Source organism: Chanodichthys erythropterus, chromosome 12 (genome assembly GCF_024489055.1).
Source record: "Chanodichthys erythropterus isolate Z2021 chromosome 12, ASM2448905v1, whole genome shotgun sequence".
NCBI classification, from domain to species: domain Eukaryota; kingdom Metazoa; phylum Chordata; class Actinopteri; order Cypriniformes; family Xenocyprididae; genus Chanodichthys; species Chanodichthys erythropterus.
Genome location: NC_090232.1, coordinates 18,482,607 through 18,505,232, shown reverse-complemented (window position 1 = coordinate 18,505,232; position 22,626 = coordinate 18,482,607). Strand labels below are relative to the sequence as shown.

Sequence of the window (22,626 nt, the reverse complement as noted above, 5' to 3'; positions counted from 1 at the left end):
TATAAGTCTAAGGTGTCCCCTGAATGTGTCTGTGAAGTTTCAGCTCAAAATACCCCATAGATTTTTTTAAATTCATTTTTTTAACTGCCTATTTTGGGGCATCATTAACTATGCACTGATATATAGGTTGCGGCCCCTTTAATTCTCGTGCTCCCCCTCCCCCGGAGCTCGTGCTTGCCTTGAACAGCATAAACACAGTTTACACAGCTAATATAACCCTCAAAATGGATCTTTACAAGATGCTCGTCATGCATGCTGCTTGCATACATCGTATCATGTAAGTATAGTATTTACTTGGATGTATTAAATTTGATTCTGAATGAGTTTGAGGCTATGCTGCGTGGCTAAAGCTAACATTACACACTGTTGGAGAGATTTATAAAGAATGAAGTTGTGTTTATGAATTATACAGACTGCAAGTGTTTAAAAATGAAAATAGCGAAGGCTCTCTTGTCTCCGTGAATACAGTAATAAACTATGGTAACTTTAACCACATTTAACAGTACATTAGCAACATGCTAACGAAACCTTTAGAAAGACAATTCACAAATATCACTAAAAATCATATTATCATGGATCATGTCATTATTATTGCTCCATCTGCCATTTTTCACTATTGTCCTTGCTTGCTTACCTAGTCTGATTATTCAGCTGTGCACAGATCCAGATGTTCTGCCCTTGTCTAATGGCTTGAACATGAGTTGGCATATGCAAATATTGGGGGCGTACATATTAATGATCCAGACTGTTACGTAACAGTTGGTGTTATGTTGAGATTTGCCTGTTCTTCAGAGGTCTAGATTTATATAAGAAGGAGGAAACAATGGAGTTTGAAACTCAGTGTATGTCTTTTCCATGTACTGAACTCTTGTTATTCAACTATGCCAATATAAATTCAATATTTAATTCTAGGGCACCTTTAATAAGAAATAATTCTTGAGCACTAAATCAGCATATTAGAATGATTTCTGAAAGATCATGTAACACTGAACCTTGATTACTCAAGGTTCAGTGTAGTTTCAGTGTCACATGATCTTTCAGAAATCAAAGGTGAAAATTCAGCTTTGCTATCACAGGAATAAATTACATCTTAAATTATATGAAAACAGAAACGTTATTTTAAATTTTAATCATATTTCACAGTATTACTGTTTTTACTCTATTTTTAATCAAATAAATACACTAATCATTGGTGAGCATAAGAGACTTTAAAAAAAAAAAAAAAACATTAAAAATCTTACTGACCCCAAACTTTTGATTGGTAGTGTAGATGAATGATATTGCTGCATTTTTTTTTTTTTAATTAAATGTTAAAGTAAGCCAGGCTTCCCATGCAGTCTTAAAGCAGTCACCATCCTTTTAATCACATGGTATCATTCAAATCTAATAATGTAATCATATGATATATTCAAATCTAATAATAATGTAATCTCTTTATGATGTTTCAGAAGGTGTAGAGTTTCATATCAAAGAACATCAATGAGCCAGTGCTTAATGCATTATTTACCAAATAGTTTGCAGCAGTTGGCCTACATTAGAATTAGGTCTAAACTGTATTTGTAGTAATTGTAAATATTTTGTATATACAGTAGGATGATATAAAGATAAATATGAAGAAAAACTGTTTATACTGCTTATATAATAGAACATAAATCATGTGTCAAATGTTAAATAAAAAAAACATAGTGGTATTTCCCTCCATTTCAAATCTGGCCCTGGAGTTGACTCGTTTCACATTTACTGTATGAAATGCTTATTGCACCTCTAGCAATGTGTCCTTGTTACATTTCCTTTGCTGAAAGATCTGTTAAAATCTTGATCTGTTTCTTCTTACATTCATGTTTATCATTTGAAAGTTTTCCAGTATATTTATCCTTTTCAGTTTCCATCATGCTATTTATTCTGCTCTGATCTTTAACTACAGCATATTTAGATAGCAGAATGTTAGAATCCATGGCTATTTGCTCCAGCTGAAAGAGTCTTTGTGGCAGATGAGAGAATATGCTACATCTTTGCTTTGCCATGTATGTGTGTGTGTGTGTGTGTGTGTGTGTGTGTGTGTGTGAGAGAGAGAGAGAGCGAGCGCCTTAGGGAGAGAATCCCACCCCATAGCCTCCTTTACACACTCTCTCTCTCTCTCTCTCTCTCTCTCTCTCTCATCTGCTACTGCTGCTCCACATGTACCCAGGGCTAATGAACCTTGCAGTGTGTGTGTGTGTGTGTGTCTATCCTCTATTCACATTCTTTCTCTTGCACACATAAAAACTCTGGAAAAATTGGCTATGTATTTACGTAAATTTCCTTTATTTTTCAGGTTGTCTGTTACTCTGTCTTGCCCTCTGGATCTAACACTCTTTCCTATGGACACACAGCTCTGCAAGATGCAGTTAGAGAGCTGTAAGTGAACACACACACTGGTGCTCCTGCTATGAAATGAAACTACTGTTTATTTTAAGAGATGGAAATAAAAATGAAAATGAGGTAAAACAGCCATCTTAATGTGGTGTGTTTTTGTGTGTGTGCGTAGTTGGCTACACCACAAAGGACCTGGTGTTTATGTGGCAGTCTGGAGACCCTGTTCAGATGGATGAGATTGCTTTGCCACAGTTTGATGTAAAGCAAGAGGACATCAAGTATGGAAATTGCACAAAGTTCTACTCAGGAACAGGTACGGATTGACATATACACTCATATTTGCATACATATTAAAGGAGGGTAACGCAGATAGAGGACATAGTGTTCAGAAAGGCAACAACTCAAGAACAGCTCTCTCTCTCACACACACAAGTGTGAAATCGCTGAGCTCATACCTCTTTTACACTCCTAATTCCGACTCAAATGAATCAATACCTCTGAGATGGGTAGCTTGGCAGAATGGCCTCAGCATCAGAGCCAGAGTCTTACTGTAGCATTAAACTCTTGGATTGATCACGCTTCTCCTTTTTAATGAATGTTGTGGTTATGAAGCCTCTTTTTAAATGTTAAATCTTGCATGCCTGAACACCTTTTATTATCTCATCAAGCTCTGAACACCTGATCCATTTCTTTGTTTTGGGAACTGTATGTTCCCATGCACTTCACTTCATGTTCCCATAGTAGATTTCATTGGAATACCATACTACCATATCACTCATACTATTTCTGCAGTATGCAGTATGTGAATTTGTCTGTATGCATGGGATACCCAGACGACATTTGCCATATTTAACGACACATACATACATGTACATAGTGTATATATACAGTTGAGCTCAAAAGTTTACATACCCCTTGCAGAATATGCAAAAATGTTAATCATTTTAACAAAATAAGAAAGATCATGAAAATAGCTTATTCAGGACAGTACTAAAAAAACTATTTCACATAACAGATGTTTACATAAAGTCCACAAGACAAAAAAAATAGTTGAATTTATAAAAATAAATTTTCAGTTTCAATAGTTTACATACCCTTGATTCTTTATACTGTGTGTCATTACCTGGATGATCCACGACTTTGTTTGTTTTGTGATGGATAATCGTGAGTCCCTTGTTTGTCCTGAGCAGTTAAACTGAGCTCTATTTTTTTAGAAAAATCCTCCATGTCCTGCAAATTTCTTGGTTTTTCCAGCATCTTTTGCATGTATGAACCCTTTACAGCAGTGACTGTATGACGTGAGATCCATCTTTTCACACTGAGGACAACTGAGGGACTCAAACAACTATTAAAAAAGCTGCAGACATTCACTGATGCTCCAGAAGGAAACACGATGCATTAAGCGGTTGAACAGGATAAATTGTGCTTTATTTGTCTTCTGGGAAACATGTAAGTATCTTTTGCTGCTTCCGAAGGGCAGTACTAAATAAAATAATATGATCTTTAAACAAAATAAGAAAACTTTTGAACATATGCAAGTTTTTCATCCCCTGACTCTTAATGCATCGTGTTTCCTTCTGGAGCATCAGTGAATGTTTGTAGCTTTTTTAATAGCTGTGTTTGAGTCCCTCAGTTGTCCTCAGTGTGAAAAGATGGATCTCAAATTCATACAGTCATTGTTGGAAAGGGTTCAGATATGCAGAAGATGCTGGAAAATCAATGTCACGTAATGGCACAGAGACAAGAAGGTTAGATCCAAATGCAGCTTTAATTGGGAAGTCCACAAACATAATCCAGGCAGGCGAGGGTCAAAGTACACAGAGCAGTCCACATAAAGCAAAGAAAACAGAAACAAAAGCCAGTGACAATAAACAAAACCGCAGAAACAAACCAGGTATAAATAGACAGAACTAATGATCAAACACAAAACAGCTGGGTGCAATGAACGGGATAATGAGTCCGGGAAGTGGGTTATGGGAAATGCAGTCCAAGAGTGTGGTGAGGAACAGTCCAGGTTGGAATGCCCTCTAGTGGCAATTTAGGGCACTCCAACTGGTGCTCATGACAATCAAGGAATTTACAGGACATGGAGGTTTTTTCTGAAGAACAAAGTTTAGTTGAACTGCTCAGGACTCATAAACATCCATCACAAAAACAAAAAACATTCATGAATCATCCAGGTAATGACACACAGTATAAGGATCACAGTATAAAGAATCAAGGGTATGTAAACTTTTGAACAGGGTCATTTTTTATAAATTAAGCTATTGTTTTGTTTTGTGGACTTTATGTAAACATCTGTAATGTGAAATAGCTTTTTCAGCACAGTACTAAATAAAGAATACCAAAGAGGTCTGCACTCTAAAAAACTTTAATTGAGATACACAGGAGATAAGATGACAAACGTTTCGTCTCTTTGCCTTCGTCATAGTAACAATTTCATTCACTCTCAATAGTAATATGGAAAATGCACTATAAATCCACAGGTGCTCACAATCATGATTAAAGCAATCAGACAATCAGTCCACAGGCTTCAGTTCAAGTCCATAACAGTTTACAATTAAATAATGCCAAGAGTAATCACACATCTGACAGAAAAACACATCTGACAATAAACACAACAATGATTCCTAAGACACCAGAATAGCTCCTTCAAAAAACAAATAAACACCAGAATAGCTCCATCAAGAAATAATAAAGTAAATGGGAACAATAACACATCAGGCAACATAGCCGTTCATAAACATTGTACCCGAGAAAAGAAAAAAAAAATTTTTTTTTATAAAAAACAAGAAAGATCATAATCTTCATTTAAACCTACAGGAGACATGGTTTTTAAATTGAACATCCAAAAAGCTTCTCTTCTCAAGAGTTTATTATCAATGTCGCCACCACGATGGGAATTCTTTACTCAATACCTACACAAGTGAGGTGATTAAATATGGTGATTAAATTCAATTAAATGTCTTGCAATCAGAGAGGTTACATCGTGTCTGCGAATAGCTGATTTATGTTCACTGACTCAAATGCTCAAAGATCTTGATGTTTTTCTGACATACCCTAATGGACATGGACACTGGAGCAGGTAAATCACATTCTTACTTGAACATGTCACATGATTTTATATGGAAAACTCTTTGTGTGGAAGAGCACGTAAAACTTTTGCATTTCAGAATAGAAGAACATGATGTACAATTACGGCATGGGAAACACCCTTGTATGTATGCTTTTTTATCATCAAATATGACATCTTTGTTTGACAAGTTTTGAGATCTCTTGTACTGTAAGTGAACATTGGAGGATGTTTAAAAACATCTTGTAATGACGGATCTGAAGCCAAAATGAACCAATATTTGTTAACAATATATATTTTATCTGGTAACTTTGTTCAGTGTAAGTAAGAATATGATTTACTGAAAACCCTTTTTTTTTTTTTTTTTTTTTTTTTTGGGTCGGTATTTAATAATTGACTTCTTTTAGAATTTTTAACTTTATCAAACTGCTGATTTAAACCAAGTGTATGGGTATCCTATTGAACTAAAGGGATTGCTTAGAATTTTAGATCTCTTATCTCCTTATCTCCTGTGTAGCTCAATTAAAGTTTTTTTTAGAGTGCAGACCTCTTTGGTATTCTTAATTTGAAATATAGGTCCTGGCACCTGATTAGCTGGGAGAGCGCGGTGAACGCTTTAATAGGACAGTACTAAATAAAAAAAAAAATCTTATTTAGTTAAAACAATTAACATTTCTGCAGATTCTGCAAGGGGTATATAAACTTTTGAGCTGAACTGTATAGGTGTTGCCAGTGCTTGAAATGTTAGTATTGCATATTGCACACTGTCTCACATACTCTCTCTGGAATATACTGTACTGTGCAGTATATAGCAAACGTTATACTAGTATTTGATTCTGAACATAGCCAATCTTTTGCTTTATTCACAAATCATAGATATAGCTATCTTAGATTCTGCTGCACTCTGAGCCTGAGGCAGACTGGCAGAGATGTTAGTGATAATGATACTGTTAATGTTGCTATAGATTGTGCACAGCATGTTTGCCATGTAATGTGACTAGTTATATTTGTGTGTGACAGTCTTGTACGAATATCTTGCTTTGGCAGTTCAGGGTTTCTCAACCTTATTTATCTTACTGTTCGTTCCCCCACCACTCTATCAGTAAGGTATCAATACCAAACCTGAAGTGTTCCTTTTAACTCATTATACTGGATTTGAAGTAAAAGGTACTTGGCGTTTTAAGTCTTTTTCACAGCCCTAATATATATATATATATATATATATGTGCTGTGTGTGTGTGTGTGTGTGTGTGCAGGCGAATATTAAACTTTTTTTACATGACTGTCTGGAATACTGGATTCTGATTAGTCAAATATTTTTCTATATTGGCTGCTAAACTATGTAGTTGTTTCTACAACCAGATGTACTAGTTTAATGTCTCTAACAGCACCCCACAATGTCTTTGTTCTCAGATAATAATTTAATTTAAACTCAAATAAAAATTTAATATACATTTATTTATTTGTTCATGTAAAAAGGGGTATAGTGTATAGTCAAAGGGTCATTATTGCAAAACAAATCCTTTCAGGGTGATTAAAAAAACTTATTTTGGAATAATAACCTGCTGACTGTACATTTTCCCCCCTTCGTAAAAAAACATACTCACATTTGTTACCTTTAAAATAAAGTATAGCTTTAGAAGTATTGGAGTGTATTTCTCCTGTGGGACTCTATTACATAATACACTATTCACTTCTTATATAAGAGAACAGCATGAGCGTAACTCGCTAAGAAGACACACATAGACAGCAGTACCTTCACACACTTTCATATAAATTATCAAACACAGTCACGCAACAAGGCAATAAAAAGAACATCAGTCTGGTCTTAATGATCTCTTTAACTATTTCATGGTAATACAGTCACACTGAGTTCAAAACTTGTGCTACTTCAGAAAAAAAATCATATTTTTCATAGTTTCATATTTTGATATTTTCACAGTGACAATGGTATCAATGTACAAGTCAGAGGTTCAGCCCTGCTTTTCTAAATGCACTGTTCTGTTTTTCATTTGTATGACTGATGATACTGCTTTAAAATGAACACTCTAAAGCTTCTAAGAAGTAATCAGGAATGTCTGTGTTATCTATTACATATAGGTTATAAATGATTTTAGTAATGCTAACATATCTGAGTGATCTGCCATAAATTGTCTTACAACTTTATCTGCATTCTGATCCTGTTGTAAACATAATCCATTTGAATCCACTGCACTAGTGCTAAAGTTTCTTCCACAGTTAATATTTTTTGAAGTGACTATAAATGTTAAAAAAAAAAAAAATGTCTGGGTTACTGTTGTAACCTCCTTTCCCTGATAGAGGGAACAAGACATGGTGTTGATGTGATGACACTAGGGGTCGCACTTGGGAGCCCTAAAAACCTCTGATACTTTAGAAAAGGCCAATTAAAATTGGTGAGTGGAATTTGCATGCCACTCCCCCATCATATATAAATGAGTGCCGTGCATCCGCTCATTTACATTGGGGAATTGTTCTCTTTTCTCTCCCGAGAAAGCAATACCGCGGAGACCACATTCTACAAAGGGGGAGGTTAGAATGTGGAAAATACATCCTAAGGACTCACCAGATGGGGAGTACTACAAAGGGTCCCTGTGGAGGGCTCCGCCTGATGAGGGGGAGACTACCGGCATCCTGGACTGGTGGCAGAGCTAGCTCCATCCAGGGGAAGAAAGGGTTCACGGATAGGGAGATTCAACAGTAGAAGAATACATCTTATGGGGTCACCGTTATGGAACCACTACATATGGAGCACTAGCCAGATTACAAATGTTCACCTGAAAGGGGCATGCCACAAGTAATGTTCTTGTTAGGGACTCAAAACTCAGGAAGAAACAAAACCTCGCAAAGTAATTGGGTATAGCCCAACCCGCAGCTCTACAGATGTCTGTCAATGACACCATTTGCCAGGACTGAAGAGGCTGCAATGCATCTGGTAGAGTGAGCTCTAAGGGAACAAAGTACGTCTTGGGCTTGGTAAGCCAGACAAATTGCATCCACTATGCAGTGGGGCATCCTTTGTTTGGAGACAGCCTTCCTCTTCTGCTGACCTCTGAAGCAGACAAAAAGCTGATCCGATCTTCTGAAGCTCTGCATGTGGTCCAGGTATATGTGCAAAGCACACACTGGGAACAGCAGAGACAGGGCTGGGTCTCCATCATCATGAGAAAGCACTTGCACTTTCACCTCTTGGACCCTGAAGGGAGTATTGGGAATTTTGGACACGTACCCGGGCCAGGGTCTCAGGACAATGTGAGAGTATACCAGGCCGAACTCTTGACATGTTTAAATTTACAGCCTTTACAGTAAGGAACAAATAATCATTTCACACATAATGGACTTAAATGGACAGTAGATCAGAGCTTAAACAACAAACTACATGAATTAAATCCGGATGTTGGAACAAAAAATATATTCCCTTTTAATAATCACTGGGATCAAGTTGTTTATACAAAATGCCGGATAAGACACTCAAGACTAACACATACATTTTTACTTTCAGGAGAAAATTATCCAAAGTGTCCATCTTGCCTGAATCCATTGTCCATTGAACATATTTTACTGGACTGTAACACTTCTACCCTTTTAAGAAAATTGTTTTATTCTGTTGATTCTTTTGAAGAGGTTTTTAGCTAAGTAAATCCAAATTTAGTTTTAGTTCTAAACCTCTCTCGCCATGAATATAGCCATAGAAGCTGGCATGGTGTTAAGAAAAGAAAGGAAGAAAAAATGGACAGTAGACATTTGCCCAGTCCAAAACATGAGCGTTTGCAATTGCATATCGCAATGCTAATGCAAACAGTCAAAAAACTAACAGAAACCGTAACATTATATTACAGACCGCATAGAAAAGGTGGACAGTTAAAGCATGAGTCAGGTGCATATGACTAATGGTACTCAAGGAAGCATTATGACTGGTATACAGAGTTTTGGAAAAAGTTTAAGAAGACACACACTATGACCGGTAATTTTGGTTAAACAAATAGGTTTTGAGTTTAGAATTAAATTCATGCAGTGTGGTTAATGTCCTAAGGGCCAGGTGCAAAGAGTTCCATAGCTTAGGAGCTATAACAGAGAAAGACCTGCCACCCATAGATGATAGACGAAATCTCGGTACACAAAGAAATTCACTGCCAGAAGATCAGAGAATTTGAGAGGGAAAATAAGGAGAAAGTAAGTCCGAGATAGGAAGGAGCAAGACCATTGAGTGACTTAAAGGTAAGAAAAACAATTTTGTAAATAATACGAGACGACACAGGTGGATGTTAAATAGAATAGGAGTGATGAGCAGACCATTTAGTGTAAGTTAACATTCTTTCGGCAGAGTTTTGAATATGTTGCGAACAGGGAGATAGAGTTCACTGGTAGTCCAAAAAAAAGAGCTTTACAGTAATTGAGGTGAGATGTGATAAATGCATGTACTAATGATTCAGCATCTTTTGGGCTGACATAGGGATGGAGTTTGGCAATATGGGCGAAGTTGAAAGAATGCAACTTTACAAAGTTGACTAAGCATCTAAGGTCAGTGAATAGTCAAGAATGATGCCCAATGATGAGAGATGTGCTGTCATAGCGACCAAGTCCAACTCCAACTCCACACAGAGAAAAGAGATGCTCTGCACAGAACATATACAAACATTTGTGAAAAAAATGGGTCATGAGTGAATTCAGGCGTGGTACTGTGGATGCCACCTTTTGCAACATGTCAGTTCATGGAATTTCATCTTTGCTAGATATTCCCTGGACAACTGTAAGTTTTATTAGAAAGTGGAAGCATTTAGGAACAGCAGCAACTCCGCCTCGAAGCGGAAGACCACGTAAAGTCACAGAGTGGGTTCACTGAGTGCCGAGGCGCATGGTGGGTAAAAGTCACAAACGCTCTACTGTACAAAAGCTGTGCAGCAGGAGCTTCATGGAATGGGTTTCCATGGCCTAGCAGCTGCATGCAAGCCTCACATCACCAAGTATAATGCCAAGCATTGGATGAAGTGGTGTAAAGCATACCACCACTGGACTCTGGAAAAGAGGAAATGTGTTCAGTGGAGTGACGAATCACACTTCTCTGTTTGGCAGTCTGATGGGCGAGTCTGAGTTTGGCAGATACCAGGAGAAATTTACATACCTGACTGCATTTTGCCAACTGTAAAGTTTGGTGGAGGAGGGATAATGGTTGGGGCTGTTTTTCAGGGGTTGCGCTAGGCCCCTTACATGTAATAAATGTCAACTCCATTTAAATGTCTATGTATTTAGAATATGAAGTCTTTACAGTTTCTATTGTTGTAATGGTCAGGTGTCCCAATACTTTTGTCCATATAGTATATATGCCCATTGTCGTGGGCAGTGGAATGAGGAAAAAACGCAAGGTCTCGAAGTTTTTTAGAAGCTGAACTTATTTAACATGAGCACCATGTTTTTAGGATGCTGTGTCATGTGTGTCAAGACACTGTAAAAGACATGAGAGCAACAGTTAAACACATCCGTCTAGTGCGTTTACATTGAAAAATAATGGAAAATTAGCACATTGGAATGGAAAAACGCATTCTGTGACGGCCCCTTATGCAGATGAATGCTTAAATCAAGACCTCTATATTTAGTTTTTCACCAATGTCTGCATGAACATGCATAAGTGTCAAATGAGTTCTGAGACATGCTGGTCCTCAACCAGCTGTCACACTTGCTGTGTATATATTACAAAAGACGAGAGGAAATGAAGACAAAATGAGTTTTAATGAACACAGGAACAGAATAGAATAACCACTAGAATAACCATATCAACATCATGCAAGACTAATGATTGAAGAAACTGAGGGCTTAAATACACAGGAATGGCAATCAACAGAACAACGATCAGGTTAGGACTAATCAGGAACAAACAAACAAGTGGCAGGAAAACTGATAACAAAGAAAACTAGGTCAAACCAAAACACAGGGACAAGAACTCATGCAAAACGGAACATACATGTGACATTAACCCCCACCAAGGCACGTCCTTGCGCCATAGAAAAATTAAAAGTCCAACAGAGGAGGGAGGGTGGGGGCTCAGGAGGCGGATGAGGGGCTGGCAAAGCGCAGGACGCAGGAGGGAGGTTTTGGAGGGAGAAACTGAGTGGAGAGGATGGAGGGAGGAGCCAGATGGGGACCCAGAGTCCATCCAGGAAGGAGGCTTATGGTGGAGTCGAGGGAGGGAGGAGCCATGGTCGAGAGGTCCTCAATGCCACCAGGGGGACGACCGATGGTGTCGATGGAGATGGATGTCCAGGTGGAATGAGCAAGATGGAGACTTGAGGTGACACCAGAGACCTGGAGGGCTGAGGCAAAACTGCAGCCTTGCGGGACCGAGGTGGAGATGGGGGCTTGGCAGGCCGGAGCCAGAGGGAATGAGGAGCAAGGAAACCCTGAGCCAGAGGGATGGAGGGACGAAGCGTAGCCAGAGGAGTGGAAGACCGTGGTGTAGTAGGTCCAGAGGGATGAGGGAGCCCGGTGGAGTCCGAGGACTGATGAACCACGGTGGAGCCTAGGAGAAGCTGTGTGAAAACAGAACTTTATTTTAAGTCATGTCATCTTAAATTCCAGTGTAGTGAAACAGCTGTCCGCAGGAGGTGTTGCAGCACCCTCAGCATCCCTAGATCCCGCGGCCATGTAAATATGCCCAATGATCACTAAAGTTGCTGTATATTATTCATTATCAGTATTTATCATCATACAATAACACACACCACAAACAAGACAATAAAAAGAACATCAGTCTGGTCTTAATGATCTCTTTTTTACGGTAATACAGTCACACTGAGCTCAAAGCTTGTTGTGCTCCTTCAGAAAAATCATATTTTTCATAGTTTCATATTTTGATATTTTGATGGTATCACCACATGATGTACAAGTCAGAGGTTCAGACCTGTGTTTCTAAATGTACTATTCTGTTCTTCTTTTGTATGACTGATGATACTGCTTTAATACTGCTTTAATTTTCAGATATTATTCTACAACTTTATCTGCATTCTGATCCTGTTGTAAACAATTCATTTAAGCCCACGGCACTGTTGCTAAAAATTTTTCCACTGTGAATATTTTTTGAGGTGACTATAAAGGTTAAAAGAAAAAATACAACAACATTGGGAAGAGCTTTTGACAACATTCTGGATAGTATAGCATATGGTGGTTAATTCATTTTTCAACTTCAGAGTATTGAGAAATGCACCTGGCAGTTTCAGTAATGCACCTTGCAAAACCCCCTTTTTTTTTTTCCTTTTGAAATGTGGCCCACACAGAGACCTGACTTCAACCCCATCAACACCTTCGGGATTAACTGGAATGGAAATTGCATGCCAGGCCTTTTCATCCAACATCAGTGTCTGACCTCACAAATGTTCTACTGGATGAATGGGCAAGAATTCTTACAGAAACACTCCAAAATCTTGTGGAAAGCCTTCCCAGTAGAGTGGAAGCTGTTACAGCTCCAATGGGGCGGACCAACTCCATATTAATGATCCCTAAAGTTTTTGTATATTATTCATCATCATTATTTATCATCATATACTTACAATAACTTATAATAATAATATGAAAATAATTATATAAATTAAAGAACTTAAGGACATAAGGCAAAAGAATATTTATGGCCATACAGTATGCACAGTATGTTCATATGTAAATAATTTGATGTATGGCATTTCTGGGGGAAAATCTTGGCATTAATGAGTTAATTTCTGCTCCATTTCATGTGGGGAATTAGAGCTTGTGCTCCTCTGATTAATTTAGTGTGATATTTTGTCTATATTTTGTTTTTGTTGTAGTTTATTTAATGTTTTTTTTTTTGACAGATGTTAATTGTTCAACAGAGATTTCACAGTGACCCCAGGAGACAGATGAACTCCTCAGGGAATCTGCAAATGGTTGCGCGCACACACACACACATACACTCAGTGCTGACACATGAGCAGTGAAATAAGAATGTGTGTTGCTCACTAGTGAATCAGTAATTTGGTGATGTGTATAGAACACACACAAAAAAAGTAATTTCCACTACATTCACACAAAATGATGGGGTTTGTTGTTGTTGTTTTATAACATTCTGTGGTGGAAATGACAGTGATGGCAACATTATTTGGAATTATATGGCAGGGCCCTTTTATCTAAGGCTAATTTCATAGCCAGTATTTTTATGCTTCCTAAAGACAGAATTGAGTATTCGTACACTTTTTAAATATTTTGACAAAATGACATCTTGATTGTAAATGACATGCAATAAAAATATTCTGTTCACATTTGACACATACAGTGCCTTGAATTTTCTTATCATATTACATGTCTCATATTTCATCTTAAGCTCCTCACTGACACTGCTGTCTCCTTGGTAACCACGTACAATGTTTTTATTTTTTTTATTTTTATATCACTCATTGTTTAAATTATTAATGTTATGGTTTTATGAGAATTTTTATATTTTAAGATTGAAAGTCTAACTCTAGGACAAGGATAAAACAATAAAACCTATGCATAAAGGATTTTGTAGCAAAGTAAATGATGAAGGTATGGTACAACGTTTTCAAGAACTTTATATAAATTTATGCATTTTCTTGTTTCCCCTCTCAAAATGTATAGGTTATTATACATGTGTAGAAGTCATCTTCACTCTGAGGAGGCAGGTGGGCTTTTACTTGATGGGGGTTTATGCTCCGACCCTGCTCATTGTCGTCCTATCATGGCTGTCCTTCTGGATCAACCCAGATGCCAGTGCAGCCCGAGTCCCCTTAGGTGAGTCAGCCTTCAAATGGAGCTCAAGTTGTAGTGTTGTGTTTCATGACTAATATCAGAGATACTATCTTTCTTACATTACCCATTTAATGATTTTATAAGCCATAGGGTTTTATGTGACCAATGTGATGAGCTCTGCAGGCTTAGGTAATAGCAATTCCTAATAATTAAATGTTTTTGAAAGAAGTCTCTTATGCTCACAGTAAAACACTATTTTTACAATTTAAAACTGATTTCTATTTTAATATATTTTAAAATGTAATTTATTTCTGTGATGGCTAAGCTGAATTTTATAGTGTAACATGATCCTTCAAAAATCATTCTAATATGCTGAGCTACTCAAGAAACATTACTTTATCAATATCAATGTTGAAAACAGTTGTGTTGCTTAATATTTCTGAAAACCACAAAACAGTCTTTTCCCAGGAATCTTTAATGAATAGAAAGTTCAAAAGAACAGCATTAAAATATTAATTACTGTCAATCTGTCACTATCTTTTTATTACTATGAATTTAGTGTATCCTTGCAGAATAAAAGTATTATTTTTTCACTTGAAAGGTAGCCAGTAGTCGAATTAAAAAAAAAAAAGAAAAAAAAAAAAGAAACTTTATGGGGGGTGGGGTACATATACCTTATCTGTATTTGTTTGTGCATGTATATAACCCTTATTCACATTTTTATTTAACAAAAAATAAGCTTTATTAAATAAACTGGGAGCCATTAAAACAAAACACCTGCATTTAATTGCAACTGTCAAAACAATCTTTAATTAAACACACTATATCACAATATTTTTTCACAATGATTCATAGGCATGAACTTGTTGCACAGATTTGGCTTTCATCTAGATAAAGAGTAGAATAAACTCTCAGACTCTCTCTCTCTCTCTCTCTCACACACACAAACACAATCCCTGCGTGCCAAACGACCTAGCCTAAATGGTACCTTCGGAGGGCACTGAAGTGTTTGTAGGCTAATCATTATCGACACATGTTTTAAAAATAAAAATAATTCTCTAAATGAATTCCAAGTGACAATTATTTTTGAGCTCACACTTTTCAGCACTCCAAAACTCTCTCTCAGAATCTTTTCTCAGTCTCTCAGAGTCACAGCGCACATCCTTTCTATTCTATATAACTGGATAGAAACAGCCAGAACCTCTGTCAAAACTCCCGCTTTCAAGCTGATAGAGGCTGGTGGCTTGAATGCTTATGTTAAGCTATTAGCGGTACAGTCTTTCAGCTTGAGGCTGTCTACACTGGACTCAACAAAGCGAAGGATCCAAATCCATTTGTTTTGCATGAAGTAGAAGTAGAGTGAGCACTTGGAGTATGTAGGAAATAGAACGGAACATCAGTTTACTGCTGGGGATTTGTCGCGTCACATCCAGTGTAGACAGTATCACATTATAATTGGTTCTATTGTCTTTTGTCACGTCATCCAGGTGTAGGCACGGTTAGACTCATTTAACGCACTTTAACTATGTTCATTATTGTTTCTAATGTTATATAAGGGGAATGTTATTAAACACTAATCAAAGAAATTTCATACCTTCTGTTCTCTTCTTTTTTAAGAACATCAAAAGATGCGCTTGAACTGTTCTCTCATGGCCATTTTGAATTTGGCAAAAAATGACAAAAGCTAGCATGACTTTGTGCACAGCTCGTTACAATATTGAGTTCTGGCTGGCCTATTGCCATTATAGACTCTTATAGTTCGTTAATTATCATACATAGAGAATTTTTAATTTGCAGAAGTTTTACATAATACACAACACTGTTATGGGGATGGTAAGGGGGGATGGTGGTGTCACTGATGGTTGCATAAATTGCACAACGATGAAGAGTCTCAAACATACAGTCTTTAATAAATCCAAAATCCAAAAAGGAACACGCAGGAGAAATCAAGGAATACAGGAATATACAACCATTTTAAAATAAGATTACACTGAACCAGCTGTGAGAACGTCTCGGTTACATAGGTAACCCTCGTTCCCTGAAGGAGGGAATGGAGACATAAGTCGGACAGACCAACGAATAGGAATCTCGCTAGAGAGGCCAATCTACTTCGAATGTAACTAAAACGAGCCAATGCAAATTGGCATGCAATCATATGCATCAGCTGCTCTGCCATGCAGCGCAGGTATTTAACGAGCAGCAGGTGCGTTGCATCTTCATGTTTTCGCTGAGGAGCCAAACAGGTTAGGCGGCAGCATCAGCGGGGTACAGTGACAGTGGCAATGGGACGTACGTCTCCGTTCCCTCCTTCAGGGAATGAGAGTTACCTGTGTAACAGAGACATTCCCATTCAGTCGGTCACGTTCGACGTACGTCGGACAGACTGACGAAAAGGAATCCTACCAAAGCGCCACAGGCGCCGCCCCCTTCCAGTGCTCTGTGCAAGCCTCCTGCACCCCCTTGCCTAAAGGACAATGGAACAGGGTTAACACAGAGAGTGTTGATCACTGCTATTCCCAAAAACCCATTCAGTGAGACTATTGGATAACACTGGGAAAGCGTACCCTTTCACTGGGAAAGGAATGCTGTGGAAGCCAGATCCTTCCCTGAAGTTATGTGGAGAAGTACATATAGACTATCCCCGTAGGGCTGTATTACATATGGAAGTACTGGGGTGACTCCAACCTGATGAGAGGTGGGTTCTCCCAGAGGGAAAGATACGGACTTCGTTAAGGAGCAACTGTGGAATTACACATATGGGATCCCCGTAGGGTCACAAATATGGAACCCAGCCTAAACCCGGTTCTCAAGGATAGAACGGAGTAAAGGCCTGGCGCCGGACGCTCTGCCACGTCCGGCTGCCGAAGGGTGATTGGAGGACTCAACAGGGTCTGCCTTGTAGGGACTCTCTGGAGCAATAAGCGCATGTAAGCGCATCAAGCCGACACTAAGCCGAGGCCTCTCCGTGCTTCTGACCTTAGGTGAGAACACAGGAGGAGACCGGCTCGACACGAAGGCTAGCGAACGTGTTAGGTGTCACCTAGCCCGCAGCTATACAAATATCTGTCAGCGAGGAGCCACGAGCCAGCACCCAGGAGGATGCAACACCAGCATGCAACTTGAGCGAGCAGGGCACGCCTTGTGCTTGGTAAGCCAAGGCAATGGCGTCCACTATCCAGTGGGCCATCCTCTGCTTGGAGACAGCCTTTCCCATCTACTGGCCTCTGTAACAGTCAAAGAGCTGGTCTGACGTCCTAAGGCTTTGAGTTCTGTCTACGTACAGTCACAAAGCGCAAACTGGACAGAGCAAAGCCAGGGCTGGGTCTGCCTCCTTAGGGGGCAGCGCTTGCAGGCTCACTACCTGGTCCTTGAAGGGAGTGGTAGAAACCTTGGGCACGTAGCCAGGCCAGGGTCTCAGTACCACGTGGCCGTCACCCAGCCCGAGCTCTAGGCACGATTCGTTGACCAAAAATACCTGCAGGTCCCCTACCCTCTTGATGGAAGCCAATGCAGCAGCAGCATGAACTTTGAGGGTGGAGGGAGACAGCCTACGCTCCAACCCTTGCTGCAAGAAGGAAAGCATGACTCTGATCGAAAATCTTCGGGGTCTTCTCGGCAAGAAGAGCGCCACTCAACGAACAGGTTCTGCTTCAAGGCGTAAGCACGTCTCATAGGTGGTGCACGTGCTGAGGTGATGGTTTTAAGTACCTCAAGGGGGTAAGTCATCTAGAACTTCCGCATCCCATCCAGGGACCAGACATGGAGTTTCCAGAGGTTTGGACACAGGTGCCAAGGGGTGCCCCATCTCTGAGAAAGAAGGTCCTTCCTCAGAGGAATGCGCCAGGAAGGGGCTGTCGCTAGGAGTGTGAGTTCCAGGAACTAGGCCCAGTTGGGACAATAGGGCATAGCTAGCAGGACCTGTTCCTCATCCTCCCTGACTTTGCACAAGGTTTAATGCAAGTAGGCTCACTGGAGGAAACGCATATTTGCGAAGGCCCCAGGGCCAGCTGTGTGACAGTGTATCTGTACCGAGTGTTCCCTCGGACAGGGAGTAAAACAGCTGGCAATGAGAGGTTTCTGGCCCTGTGTTTGCATAACTGATTCCGAGAGGCAGATGTCGAGATAGTTAAGGATGTGAACACCCTGTTCTCTCATGGGAACAAGGGCTCCCTCCACGACTTTCGTGAAGACGCGGGGAGACAGGGCCAGCCCAAAGGGCAGGACCTTGAACTGATATGCTCGACCCTTGAACGCAAAGCGCAGGAACGGCCTGTGTCGAGGAAGAATCGAGACATGAAAGTACATGTCATTCGATTGTTACAAACCAATCTTGGGGAGGGATGCACTCGAAAATGCATTTCTGCTTGTGGAGGCTCCGATTCAAAAATCGCAAATCCAAGATTGGTCGTAAACCACCGCTTTTCAACAATGAAGTAGGGACTGTAGAACCCTGACTTCATATCGGCTGGAGGGACAGGCTCTATTGCGTCCTTCGCCAGTAGGACTGTGATCTCTGCACACAAGATATGGGTATCAACAGCTTTCACTGAAGTGAAGTGGACACCCTTGAACTTGGGGGGACGCCGGGCCAATTGAATCGCATTGCTGAGCCTGATGGTCTGAATGAGCCAGCGAGACGGACTGAGGAGCGCTAGCCAGGCTCGCAGAGACCGTACAAGCGGGACCAAGGGGACCGTAGGCTTACCTGCGGTGGGGCAGCGAAGTGGAACACAGGGACTACCTCTTGCACCTCCGCAAGGTAAGCCAGGGGGCGCTTCTGGACCACTGAAGTGGACATCGTCTGGCCGAGGGCCTGCGCCATGATTTTGATCACGGTTAGTCAACAAGCGCAGCTTAACCCCAGCTCAGAACTACCCTCATGCATCAAGAGAGCCTTGGCCTCACATGCAGGTCGGGTGTGGTCTGTGCAGTCACCCCCCACCATTCAGGGTAGTGAGAGAGGAAAAAAACTGTATGCAGATTTTGTTACTTTTGGCGTTTCATATTTTTGGCACCAATATAGCTCCATACTGCCAGGTTTTCCATGCACATCCGGAAAGACCTGGGAAAGCATGGCTGTAAACTCTGAATCTGAGTCAGCATAAGCACACACCATTATAGTGGGTAGCGTCACCCTCATTTCCAGAGAATAACATCCCTCCAATGCAGCAATCGACATTTGACCCTCAGCTGGAGCTCTGAATGAAATGCTAGGTTCCCCTATGAGAATGACCAGCAATCCAATCCAGAAGCTGCACAGCTTGCAATGCGCTAGAGAGGGAGGGGCCCTAGAGGGTTGATTCCCCAAAGGAGAACCCTCAACCTCAAGACACCCAAGCTATTTCACCAAAGTAGACCTCTTCTGGTGTACCAGAGAGGACGATACAATGGAGAATAGGCAAGGAGACCACGCATCTTGAGATGCCGACAGCTCGACGCCACACGACATGCAGAGGAACGAGAGGTTTGCGTCAGCTGGCCAACAACAGAGGGGACTCAAGCTTCCCAGACAAAGAAGAGTCACATCCGGCGTGTCAATGTGATCATGTTCTCATCCAAAAACATGAACCACCCACAAACATCGTTTCAGCACGCTATGCCCAAACATGTGAAACAGTGATCATGGCTGTCAGTGAGGACAGGAAACGACGGCATCCAGAAGCACACAAGTAGAATGACATCTTTAAAAAGATGCAAGCTCTACTTATGTAAGCTCTTTTAGGGACTTTACTGTTTTAAAAGTGCTGAAGCACACAGGAGAACAGCCGCCACGACATAGACATGGATTGTGTGCAGCCTGTCGTGTGCTCTCCTCTCTTTGAAGGCGCTCACTCTTACCAGCCATAAAAACAGCTTTTCAGCGCTCAAAAGTGCACAGTACCAGCCCTGAGAACAGCCTTCTGATGCTGTCAAAACAGCTATTTGCTCAATAATGGCAAACGAAACACAATAATAATAAACAGAAAATAAAGAGAGGACTTCGACCCTGCTGGTGTGCTGTATGCCCGCACTCGAAAAAAAAAGAAGTTCAACCAAAAAGCTTGAGCCGTCTTCTAGCAGACACTTGCTTGCCTCAAGTCAGGAACAGGAACAAACACCGTTAGGCTCCAAAGCGAAAAGCTGAAGATGCAACGCACTGCTGCTCGTTAAATACCCGCACTGCGTGGCAGAACAGCTGATGCATATGATTGCATGCCAATATGCATTGGCTCGTTTTAGTTACACAGATTGGGCTCTCTAGTGAAATTCCTATTCGTTGGTCTGTCCGACGTATGTTGAACGTGACCGACTGAATGGGAACTAAAGGCTTAAATACAAAGGGAGAAAAACAGGTGCACAACATAAGTAACCAATGAAACTAAAAAGAGAAACAGGCAGACAGGGGAAACTAAAACACAAACTGAATATACAGCTATGGAAAAAATTAAGAGACCACTCCAAGTTCAGAAATCAATGATAAGTGGTCTCTTAATTTTTTCCAGAGCTGTACATCTGACAGAAGGTTTTATAGAGGGAATGCTTTTTTTTTTCCTTTTTTTTTCTCCCCACAGCATATATCAATTAGCCTGGATGCCAGCCGAACTTAGCCCCGCCCACAACATTTTGAGGTCGGGGAGTTCGGTCTGGATTCGATCCGTAGAGGAGTAATTATGCCCGAACAGAAACTGTTCGGACCAATCACATTGTCAGGGCAATGATTGACAGATTATCACCAGAAACGTAATCATGCACGTCATCAAAGAGCGCTTGGGGAGTTTGATTGACAAGCGATCTAACCAATCAGAACGCCGCATCCGCTATTTTGTCCGACAAAGCAGTCAGGTGTAAGAAGATTAACATTGGTGGAGTTAAACTAGAAAAATTGTGCATATTGACGTCTTTCCGCGTTTGAAACAACATTCATTCTCATGTTCGTTCATGTTTATTTGATGCTATAAATGGACTAGTAGGAGGAGATGATCGGTTAACGAGCACCTTGAGCTGAGGCGCTACAGCAATCTGTCACGATCATGGTCACAACACATTAAAGAGCCACAAAACAGTTTTTATTGTTTGAATTTTTTTAATAACTACACAGTTTGAAAGCTGGGACTTTGTTTAATATCATAAGTAACCTGCCCTGTCTCGTCTGTCGATGTGTTGTCAGTTTCTTCTTTGCTCCGCGATGTATTTTCCACTCTGTGTGGCGTGACAGCGCCACGGCTTGTCGGACAAAGCAACAGTAACTAAGGGGGGCGAGTCTTTGCGAAAGGTCAATTAGTTTACAACAATGATGGCTGTTGAAGAACTGAGATGTGTAGATTCCGCCATCGCGTCCGTTATAGAAGATATCGACAGCGCATTAATTTTAAAAGAGGAACAGAGGACCGCGATCAAGGCATTTGTCGATGGGAAAGATGTCTTTGCCATCCTTCCTACGGGATTCGGCAAAAGTTTGATTTATCAGCTGGCCCCGATGGTCGCTAAGAAGAGTACTGTTGACAACTATGCGTCGCTCAACATACGTCACTTACTCTGTAGCTCTGATTGGTTGTAGGTCTATCCAATTGAGGTCTTTTCTGGATCATATTCGAACTAGAATTGAGTATGACCACGTCAGGCTATATATCAATTTCTATAAATAACTAAAAAAATTATAATGAGTGAAATAATATACAATATTTATTCAGAATAAAATAAAAAGAATAAAATTCTTGAAATCCTAGAGCCACTTCAACTAGTAACGTCTAATGTGCAAAATAATAAAAAGGCAGCAAGTCACCCAATCTTCTTTCACTTTTTCTTCTCAAATCTTTTTCTTTTTTATCCTCTCCAATTTATCCATAATCCTCCTTAATCTTGCTTTGAAATTACTTAAATATTATGTACTCCAATGCTGAAATTTATGAAAAATAAAATAGTTTTATTTATAGGATTATTTATACAGTTATTGAAACATCTGGACACACAAAGGGGTAAAAAAAAAATGTTGAAGAAAGAGACATCTTTCCACTTACACTGGGAACTTCATCCACCAGTCATTCCCATGATTACCCAAAATCCAACCCGTTTTTCCTCTCTCATCTCTCCATATTCCTCTTCTCATAGGCTCCACCTCTCCTTCATTCCTTTCTCTCATTTGTTCATCTGTCCATTCCAGGGATGGCTGTCACTTCCAGGTCAGTTTTAAAATTCAAGCGTTTTATTAAAGGAAACTCAAGATATCTGCTCAAGATCAGGGCACAGTGAAGTGATTTATGTAGTTATGCAACTACATGAGGAATTTGTCTTTTTTTTCCCCCCCATCTCTCTCTCTCTCTTTAGGTATTCTGTCTGTTCTGTCACTCTCATCTGAGTGTACATCTCTAGCATCTGAACTTCCTAAGGTCTCCTATGTGAAAGCCATTGATATCTGGATGATTGCCTGTTTGCTGTATGGTTTTGGCTCTCTTGTGGAGTATGCTGTGGTTCAGGTGGGTATGCACATG

General features: G+C 40.1%; 1 protein-coding gene across 1 annotated transcript in view; it reads left to right on the top strand.

Annotated features, from left to right (window-relative positions):
* The window catches only part of glrba (glycine receptor, beta a), a 36,469-nt gene that overhangs the window by 4,529 nt on the left and 9,314 nt on the right, over positions 1–22,626 (top strand). Inside the window, exons 6-9 of the mRNA XM_067404069.1 lie at positions 2,315–2,397; positions 2,528–2,668; positions 14,048–14,200; positions 22,463–22,611. Coding sequence (XP_067260170.1) covers positions 2,315–2,397; positions 2,528–2,668; positions 14,048–14,200; positions 22,463–22,611 — 526 coding nt within the window. The remainder of the gene's footprint in view (positions 1–2,314; positions 2,398–2,527; positions 2,669–14,047; positions 14,201–22,462; positions 22,612–22,626) is intronic.